The sequence below is a fragment of the Ictalurus punctatus genome, chromosome 18 (genome assembly GCF_001660625.3).
Source record: "Ictalurus punctatus breed USDA103 chromosome 18, Coco_2.0, whole genome shotgun sequence".
Lineage (NCBI taxonomy): Eukaryota > Metazoa > Chordata > Actinopteri > Siluriformes > Ictaluridae > Ictalurus > Ictalurus punctatus.
The window spans coordinates 18,818,899-18,830,573 of NC_030433.2; the positions used below are offsets into that span (position 1 = coordinate 18,818,899).

General features: G+C 43.0%; 1 protein-coding gene across 2 annotated transcripts in view; it reads right to left on the minus strand.

Moving 5' to 3' along the window:
- Window positions 1-10,839, minus strand: part of LOC128635364 (uncharacterized) — a 22,516-nt gene extending 11,677 nt beyond the window's left edge. The window contains exons 1-2 of one of the 2 annotated variants that reach the window (XM_053687992.1): window positions 10,627-10,839; window positions 5,690-6,026 (exon numbers count right to left, since the gene is read on the minus strand). In XM_053687992.1, the coding sequence (XP_053543967.1) occupies window positions 5,690-6,026; window positions 10,627-10,695 (406 nt within the window). In that variant the 5' untranslated portion in view covers window positions 10,696-10,839. Of the gene's footprint in view, window positions 1-5,014; window positions 6,027-10,626 lie in introns of those variants that run through there. The other variant, XM_053687991.1, reaches the window with a different exon arrangement.
- Between the last annotated feature and the right edge of the window lie 836 nt (window positions 10,840-11,675).

Below are 11,675 nucleotides of genomic sequence, written 5' to 3' on the forward strand. Positions count from 1 at the left end.
AAGAACTCTCCAATTTAGGAAACGTCTTAAATCAAGTAACGAACAACACACTGCAATCTGGAACCCTGAAAACCCAAGAGCTCAGCCCTAAAACCAGTCCCCTCTGTCAGCGTGTCCTGGGACTCACTAACACACGAACCCCTAACACACTCAGACCAGCACCGCTCACCAAAGTCTAATCAGAGTCAAGGAAATTACTGAGCAGATGACAAGAGCGTATCTGGAGCACTGGGACAGTCAGACTCAAACCCGGTCCAGATTACACTGCGATCGGGTCCTAAACAGACAGTACGAATTGGCAGAGTATGTCTTCACTGTAAGAGATGTAAAGCAGAGACAGATCCTCACCAAGTACAGGCTGAGTGAGCACAGTCTTGCCATGGAGAACACAGGAGAACCTGATGCCCAGAGAACAGAGACTGTGTGCTCAGTGTATGAGCGGTGAGGTCGAGACAGAGCTGCACTTCCTCCTCCACTGTGAGAAATATCAACACATAAGAAAGACAACATTCCAAAAAAGAGAAAGAGAGAGAGAGAAAGGGGGGGGAGTTAGAATGGGGGAGAGTTAGAGAGAGGGGGGCAAAGGATTTAGAGACACAGTGAGAGAGTTAGAGAGAGAGAGGGGGGGGGGGAGAGTTAGAGAGAGGGGGAGAGAGCGAGAGAGAGTTAGAGAGAGAGAGACACACACACCACTGACACACCACCAACACACACCAACACACCACTAACACACACCAACACACCACCAACACACACCAACATACACCAACACACACCAACACACACCAACATACACCAACACACACCAACACACCACCAACACACACCAACACACCACTAACACACCACTAACACACACCAACACACCACCAACATACACCAACATACACCAACACACACCAACATACACCAACACACACCAACACACCACCAACACACACCAACACACCACTAACACACACCAACACACCACCAACACACCACTAACACACACCAACACACCACTAACACACACCAACACACCACCAACACACACCAACACACCACTAACACACACCAACACACCACTAACACACCAACACACACCAACACACACTAACACACCAACACACCATTAACACACACCAACACACCACTAACACACACCAACACACCACTAACACACACCAACACACCATTAACACACACCAACACACCACTAACACACACCAACACACCATTAACACACACCAACACACCACTAACACACACCAACACACCACTAACACACACCAACACACCACTAACACACACCAACACACCACTAACACACCAACACACACCAACACACACCAACACACCATTAACACACACCAACACACCACTAACACACACCAACACACCACCAACACACACCAACACACCACTAACACACACCAACACACCACCAACACACACCAACACACCACTAACACACACCAACACACCACCAACACACACCAACACACCACTAACACACACCAACACACCACCAACACACACCAACACACCACTAACACACACCAACACACCACCAACACACACCAACACACCACTAACATACACCAACACACCACTAACACACCAACACACACCAACACACCATTAACACACACCAACACACCACCAACACACACTAACACACCAACACACCATTAACACACACCAACACACCACTAACACACACCAACACACCACCAACACACACCAACACACCACTAACACACCAACACACACCAACACACCACTAACACACCAACACACACCAACACACACTAACACACCATTAACACACACCAACACACCACTAACACACACCAACACACACCAACACACCACTAACACACACCAACACACCACCAACACACACCAACACACACCAACACACCACTAACACACACCAACACACACCAACACACACCAACACACCACTAACACACACCAACACACACCAACACACACCAACACACACCAACACACCACTAACACACACCAACACACCACTAACACACACCAACACACCACCAACACACACCAACACACCACTAACACACACCAACACACCACTAACACACCAACACACACCAACACACCACTAACACACACCAACACACCACCAACACACACCAACACACCACTAACACACACCAACACACCACCAACACACACCAACACACCACTAACATACACCAACACACCACTAACACACCAACACACACCAACACACCATTAACACACACCAACACACCACCAACACACACTAACACACCAACACACCATTAACACACACCAACACACCACTAACACACACCAACACACCACTAACACACACCAACACACCACCAACACACACCAACACACCACTAACACACACCAACACACCACCAACACACACCAACACACCACTAACACACACCAACACACCACCAACACACCACCAACACACACCAACACACACCAACACACACCAACACACCACTAACACACACCAACACACACCAACACACACCAACACACCACTAACACACACCAACACACACCAACACACACCAACACACACCAACACACCACTAACACACACCAACACACCACTAACACACACCAACACACCACCAACACACACCAACACACCACTAACACACACCAACACACCACTAACACACCAACACACACCAACACACCACTAACACACACCAACACACCACCAACACACACCAACACACCACTAACATACACCAACACACCACTAACACACCAACACACACCAACACACCATTAACACACACCAACACACCACCAACACACACTAACACACCAACACACCATTAACACACACCAACACACCACTAACACACACCAACACACCACCAACACACACCAACACACCACTAACACACCAACACACACCAACACACCACTAACACACCAACACACACCAACACACACTAACACACCAACACACCATTAACACACACCAACACACCACTAACACACACCAACACACCACCAACACACACCAACACACCACTAACACACACCAACACACCACCAACACACACCAACACACACCAACACACACCAACACACCACTAACACACACCAACACACACCAACACACACCAACACACCACTAACACACACCAACACACACCAACACACACCAACACACACCAACACACCACTAACACACACCAACACACCACTAACACACACCAACACACCACCAACACACACCAACACACCACTAACACACACCAACACACACCAACACACACCGACACACCACCGACACACCACTGACACACACCAACACACCACTAACACACCACTAACACACACCAACACACACCAACACACACTAACACACCACTAACACACACCAACACACACTAACACACCAACACAGTAAAAACTCAGGAACAGAAGGATTTACAAGCCCAATTAGAATGAACCAAATTAACACAAGCTCTGAAAGTAAACTATTTGTCCTAGTGGGAAACCCAAAATAAAGTCCAGAGTAAAATGCAGTGTAACATGTCCTGAACAGACAGTACAGTGTGGAAGAGTGTCTGAGCACGGTGACTGATCCAAAACTGAGAAACACCTTAATGTAGTATAGCCTCAGCAAGCACAGCTTGGCCATGGAGACGGGCGACACAGACGGTCCTGCTGTCCCGAGAGAAGAGACTGTGCCAGCCGTGCGTGCTAAATAAAACAGAGACAGAGCTGCACTTCCTCACCGAACACACGAAATATAACCACATTCGAACCGAATTCTTCACCAAAATGAACAAAATCATCCCCAAATTTATCTGCCTCTCAGACCCCGACAAACTGCCCCACCTACTGGGGGAGCACAGAGAGAGCTGCACACTAGCATCACAGTACACACACACACACACACACACACACACACACACCTGCCACCAGGTGAGGGACAGTGAGGAACAATATATGTCATGCCAATAAAGCAACCTTTTGACTTTGACTTTGAGAGAGAGGGGTTAGCGAGAGAGAGAGTTTTAGAGAGAGAGAGAGAGAGAGAGAGAGAGAGAGAGAGAGAGAGAGAGAGAGAGAGAGAGTTGCTGCTCACACACACACACACACACACACACACACACACACACACACACACACACACACACACGGATGCAGACATGCACAGAGACACATACAGAAACACAGGGACACACACAGATACAAAGAGACACAGACACACACTGACATACACACATGAGACACAGCCAAAAACACAGACACAGGACACAGTACATAATGGGTAATACACACACTCCCTCGCAGTGCATTATGGGTAATCTGTACAGTGTACATCATTTGACCACTAACTAATCAAAATGAATTGTGGGATTTACTGGCTGAGCTGGATTATCAGCAAAACTCCAAAGAAGTGAACTATGTAGTGAACAGTGTGTGTGTGTGTGTGTGTGTGTGTGTGTGTGTGTGTGTGTGTGTGTGTGTGTGTGTGTGTGTGTGGTTTGAGACAGAGGGTTTAAAAAGCAGGAGAGAACACTGAATGTTGCATTTGTCTCAGTGACGCAGGGCTGCTTTACACAAACACACACACACACACACACACACACACACACACACACACACACACACACACACACACACACACACACACACACTGAAGGTCAACACAGGAACCAGGATGAGTTCTTTAGGATAATTTTGTAAGGAGAATGTCACACAGACAGTTCAGTGAAAGAGGTTACGGAGGTCCTGCACTAACATTTATTGTTCCGTTATGAACAAATGACCTCAACAAATGACGCTCACAGTATTGCAGTGTGTGTGTGTGTGTGTGTGTGTGTGTGTGTGTGTGAGAGAGAGAGAGAGAGAGAGAGAGAGAGAGAGAGAGAGAGAGAGAGAAAGAGAAAGAGAGTGAATTAGGCATCGTACATAAAGTTGCATCACCTGTTGGACCAGATGTTTGTGTGTGTGTGTGTGTGTGTGTGTGTGTGTGTGTGTGTGTGTGTGTGTGTGTGTGTGTGTGTGTGTGTGTTTGTGTGTGAATGTGATGAGTCTCTAGTGCTGTTTCCATGCACATATCTCTGTCTTGGTGAATATGTCAAAAAGAAGAAGAAAGTAACACCAGTTCCCTTTACACAGGATTAATGTTTGATAAGTTTACTATGAACACTCTTCCCTCTCTCTTCCCTCTCTCTTCCCTCTCTCTTCCCTCTCTCTTCCCTCTCTCTTCTCTCTCTCTTCTCTCTCTCTTCCCTCTCTCTTCTCTCTCTCTTCCCTCTCTCTTCCCTCTCTCTTCCCTCTCTCTTCCCTCTCTCTTCTCTCTCTCTTCCCTCTCTCTTCTCTCTCTCTTCCCTCTCTCTTCTCTCTCTCTTCTCTCTCTCTTCCCTCTCTCTTCCCTCTCTCTTCTCTCTCTCTTCTCTCTCTCTTCCCTCTCTCTTCTCTCTCTCTTCCCTCTCTCTTCTCTCTCTCTTCTCTCTCTTTTCCCTCTCTCTTCCCTCTCTGTTCCCTCTCTCTTCCCTCTCTCTTCCTTCTCTCTTCCCTTTCTCTTCCCTCTCTCTTCTCTTGTGTGACCACGCTTCCCTCTCTCTTCCCTCTCTCATCCCTTGTGTGAACACTCTTTCCTCTTTGTTCCTCTGTAACTCTTCCCAACCAGGTACAGACAGATAAAGCCCCTCACCGTTTGCACATCTCTTTGTCTCCCCGAACAACATTTGCTCGCATTCCATTACTTCCTGAATACCACACATGGAGTTGGACTTTGATATACTTCCTGTTGCATGCAAATACGCCCTTCTGCCTAGCCAATCAATAGTTAACCGAGTTAATCGACTGTGTGTCAACTTTGATATATACTCTGCCTTTCTCTGAATACATGAGAGATCTTGCCATTTGAACGTTGTGTGTCTGTGTGTCATCGGGCAACTCTTCAAGCGCTTGGTCCGGGAGGTGGATAGCTGGTCGGGGGCGTCGTGTTCTTGTGTACTTTCACTTTCTCTCTCTGTAAGAATCGTAACCTGAAGATCACAGATCATAACGGTGATGACATCATCAAAAAGCGCCAGTCAAACGCCAATTTTCACCTCACACATTTACAGACAGTGTCCCAAACTACATATTACACCACTGAACCACTTAATTACAATCATATATTAACTAACTATGTGTTTAATAACTAAAACTTCCTGCTCCGCCCACCACGCCAATCTATGGAGACGTTGCTGTAATGATGGAAATGGAGTTAAAAAGCCACTTTAATCATGGTACCTCAAACATACTGAATCTCTCTCTCTCTCTCTCTCTCTCTCTCTCTCTCTCACACACACACACACACACACAGACACACACACACATATGTATAGGAGCATAAAAGAGCCCAAAACCTCTAAATGACTAGCTTCACATGATTCTATTTATTAAAGGCATGAGGGACGTTTTACCCACAATGCCACACTGCACTTGCTGACATCAGCAAAACACACACACACACACACACACACACACACACACACACACACACACACACACACACATTTATTTCAGTGCCTTTTCCCCCTCAAACACACTTTAAAGCACAGTAGGATAAAAGAGAAGAAAACAGAGCGGTTTATTTTTACACACAGCTCCACGAGTCACAGAACAATAATAAACTTGTTTGTCTAAAGACATAAAATCTATAAATTATATAAAGTGAATTACCAAGCTGTGGTTCGTATGTGTGTGTGTGTGTGTGTGTGTGTGTGTGTGTGTGTGTGTGTGTGTGTGTTCGTTTACATCTTATAAGCAGTGTAAAAACGTAATCCACTAGAGATTCATCCAAGTAAAGCACTAATTAAAATTGTAATCTGATTACTGCATGTAAAAAGTAATCAGATTACTAATCACTTTACTTTCAAGTTACTTTGAAAACCTATCAAACCTACAAAAATACACTACAAAGTGAAACTCATAGTTCATTCAGGAATTTTAGCGAGCGTCGATGTATGACACGATCAGAAAAAGTCGGATTTATCATAAAACTTGCCTCGGGTGTTGTCACTGTTTGTAGGACTACCAGACCGATAAAATATAAAACTTTTCTAACTAGGCTAGTTTGGTGTCGCTAGCCAGGGGGAGACACAGCTAAGCTAAGTTAAGTTTAGCTGCTACAGTGCCATGCAAAGTACGTTATCTTTCCTTCTGCTCTGCTCATATCATGTTCATGTAAAGTGGAACTCATATCCATTTTCCCCTCACACTGACTGTGAGCTAGCGTTTAGCAGGATTGAGAGACTGTCAGCCAATAAGACACGAGTGTTTCCACGTATTTTCCTGTAAACCCTGTCTGATCGGTCTCGCCTCCGTTCCCTGAAGATATAAAATTACAACACCGCCGTCTTCTTTTACTGACGTTCAGTTACGTAGTGACAAACCGCGCCAAATTATTCAGGGGTAAAGAAAAAATCTTTAGGGATACCGCCCCGAATGCCCAGGCCAGGCCAGGTTACGGCATTATTTATGTCGTAATAATGCAAGATAAATCTGAGAATTAACAAAATACATACAATACGGTTTAATGTCATTTTGCAGTTGGATTCATTTAATTACGAGTCCGAGGACATGAACAGCTTGTCATCCAGGTTGTCATCTAGTAATTACGGTAATTCCCACATGGCATGAATGCAGCCTAAGAATACGGCCTCGTTTATGAATATCTCTGTTTTCCCAGTCCACGCTACAATGTGAGAAAATGACGTTTTCAAATGTATCCACTTGGGGGAGAGATTTCGAAAAGCTCGGTTTCTGCTGGACAAAAGCGGCGTCTCAGTGTGGACGGAAGACCAAAACGGAGCAAAAATGATGCGTTTTCAGATTTGCCCGGATTAATGTTAATTAACAGGATATATGTGTGGTACCAACTCCACATTATTACTTATTATTTCATTCTTAATACATACATCTTGTCAAGTACTTAATATTTAAGGTCTCTCTATGTGGTACATTCTTAGAAATAAAGGGCTCTTTAAGGCTTTGTTGGATAATTAAGGTTTCGTAGCTTCCTAAAAGGGTTCTTCGAGTCAACACGCATGATGACACATACTTAGCAAACATTAACTAACGCTAGCGTCAATCCCAGTCATGGTCAAACACTGACATCCACAGCAGTTTTGTGTCCTCATAAAATGTTATTCTTAGAGCATTTATCTAAAAAAAATGTGAAGGTTCCAGTCATGAACTAGTCACACACACGTTTCTGTGTTTCTGAAAGGGGAAGAGGGGGGGGAAAAGAGAAACGCTGAACACCTTTGCAGGAACACAATCTCTAGACCCCTGACGGCAATTACACTCGGAAACTGTTGTATGTTATACAGCCAAACTCAGTGCTCAGTAAAGACCCGGCGATGTTCTCTTAGCTCCGTGCCAAGAAGCCGAAGCGCTCCAAAATATCCCTGATTGCTGCAATTATGGAGTAAAAGGCTGAATTTATTCCAGAACTGAAACTCAATCGAGAGATTCAAGAACGAAAATGTTCCTCGTACTGCTCGTTTGTTGCGTAAACAGAACTATTACCCCGATGTTCCGTTTATTATAAATATCAACAGAAACGTCATAGAAAAAATGCTACGTTTATTTTATTTATGCTAATTAGTGACTGGGAATGTGGAGCAGTTAGCATAATGCTAATGAGATTAGTAATGAGATAAATGTCATAATTCCACTCTGTGATAGTTCATAGAGCGCTGACTAACATTGCTTATAATGCTAAGCACTTATGTTAACAGAATACGATTACGTTTATCGGAATTGTTAGTATTGTTCATTTGAAATACATTTTTGAACGTTGTTGATATTTGCTGTATACTTAAGTCAAAAATTTTATTAAAGAATTATGGGAAGAAGAGTGATGAGATCAAGAGCAGTGTTTACAAACAACTTAATGTTAAAACTCAAAGTTTCTATCTAAAAGTTTTTTTGTTTGTTTGTTTGTTTTTTTTTAAATCCGTGTGTCTTGCGAGCGGTCCTTTTGAATTGATTTGTTTCTAAGAAATCATTTAAACCACTCTCCAAGTCCATTTGAATCGAATTTTGTCTGGCGTCTTTATGGAATTCAATTTGTACCAAAAGTACAGAACATAACTTTTCAAGAAACAAACAAATATATAATGAGAAAGAAGAAAAACGCTCTGAAACGGAAAACTGTGAACTCAGTGGCAAAAATTTAACATAGTCTTCAAGAGTTACTTGAAAACTTACGTTCAATACTTTTGGCACAAATTTAATTCCATACGTCTTGCAAATGTTGATATTATTTCGTGGAGGTTGTTTTTGTTTGTGATTGTTGTTGCCAGATATGCTCGATTTTGCTGCATGTTTTTTTTCAGGTTTTGTGATTTTTTTTGCGGGAAACTACTTGAATTGGCGAAATTGTAATTGCACGGAATTATCTTTCACAGTGATATTTGTTGGTAAACGTGACCTTTTTGATCCATGTTCGACGCACGTGAATCGAAGACGGCTTTGGCTGAATGCGCGTTGTGATGATGTCACATGGTGCGTCTCGGCCCAAATCTCCAGAAAACCTTCGGTAATTTAGACAAATCACGAGCTCTTACATATACTGCAGAGTTTGCTTGATTTTTCTTTAATTTATGCAATTGCAAAATCACAAAATCCTGGAGGGGCTGCTTGATGTTATTAAATATATCAAATACATGAACCTAACGATGCTGTTAATCTCCGATTAGGGCTGTTTGTGTTTGAGTGTTAAGTACTATGTACTACATACTATGTTAAGTAAGGAGGATGTCTGTAGTAGGATAATTATGACCGATTCGCACGTGATGAATAATATATAAATCGCAGAGATAGGAGCGTCTACACGATGTACAATGGATTGTCACATTAATAAATGTATGTTCTACATACACGTCATTTTAATACAAACTGAAGTATAATACGGTGTCTTTCCAGACGCTTGCACATACAATCTGTGAAAAGAAAAGAAAAGTGCTGACCGATTTAGATGGAGCTAAAATCATTCTGCTAATAACACAGTTTTTCTTTCTTTCTTTCTTTATTAGTTAGGAGCTGCTTTTAGTCTTAGCCTTCTTTGTGAACACAGCTCCAGCATTTTAATCTGAGTGAAAAGTTTTAAAGAGCAGCGTAAACTCGCCTCCACTCTTCATCTGTATGGAGAAACGAGGCTGAAACAGTAAAAATGTGGTTTTAAGTGTATAAAATTCCCAGGACCCGCTGCTATAACGTGTGCCGTATCACTTGCGATGTCTGCGTTTGTCATCGAGAATAAAACGTTTCATTAAAGCGACGAGAACGAGGCCACGTTACGGTTTACACATTGAAACCGAAGTGAAAACCGGCAGTTTAACTAAAAGTTGCGATGAAAGTAAAATAAATAAATAAATAAATAAAAATCCAAGGACATGAAGATCAAAGTAAAGACAGAAAGCAAGAAAAAAAGATTTCTGCTGAAGAATTTCAGACATCACTTAGTCATCAGCAAAACTGGAAAATGTGTCACAATAAGAACACACACACACACACACACACACACACACACACACACACACACACACACACACACACACACTCACACACCATCCAAAGAAAACATGGTACCTCCTTGTTTAATTTCAAACTGTAGACGTAGTAGTGGTGTAACAGGGGGATTTGGGGGAATCCCACCATCCATCCCAGAGAGAGCGATAGACAGAGTGAGCGAGAGAGACAGACAGAAAGAGAGAGTGTGAGAGAAACAGAGAGAGAGAGTGAGACAGTGAAAGAAAGTGAGATAGAGAGAGAAAAAGAGACAGAGAGAGAGAGAAAGCGATAGAAAGGTTTGCATCCCTCATTCATTTGCACTCCTCCCTCTGTGCTGTTGCAGTGGTTCTCACACTGTTTCATCACTCTGTGTCTGAGCTCAGTCTAAAACCTGAGTGAGCAGACGGACAGACTGATGGACAGATAAGAGTTTTACAGACAGACGTGTATGGATGGATATATACTTAAACTGATTATGTAGGATATTAATCTTGAATGGTGTAATCGGTCCTGCATGATTTATCTCTGTGTTTATCAGTCACTCAGCTATCGCATTCAGTTAAACCTGTGATGTCACACTACACTCGCTCTGTAATCCCACACTACAGGACAAGAACAATGCTGTGATGTAAAACTTATTGCTATGTTTGCTCACATGGGGAATCTTTTTTTCTTCTGATCAGAGGGTTTTTTTCTTTCCACTTTTGTTTGCGCAGATGTTTAAAATACATGATAGCACATGTCTGAAATCCAACAGACAGTTGCACCAGTAGAATGTAACAAAATGTTGCTGCTTTTAAACCCTTTTCTTACTCTATGGATTTACAATGGTATTATTTCAACAGCATCTAAACTCATAGTAGAATGATGATCTGGCATTGTGTGGACAATTGTCAATTGTTTATTTTAAATTGCAAATGATGCAACAGTTATTTCCAGTTTATTCATTTGATTGGACAAAAGTGCTGATATTTAGTATAACTGGTACATTTCCCTGTTTGTATCACTCCGCTTCTCTCTGTTCGCTAGGTAAAATTCCAAATCTAGCAAGAGTTTGTTGTTACTACACGTTCTATGGGCTGTCGGTTAGCCTGCGAGTTGCGTGGCAATACACAACATAGGCCTGG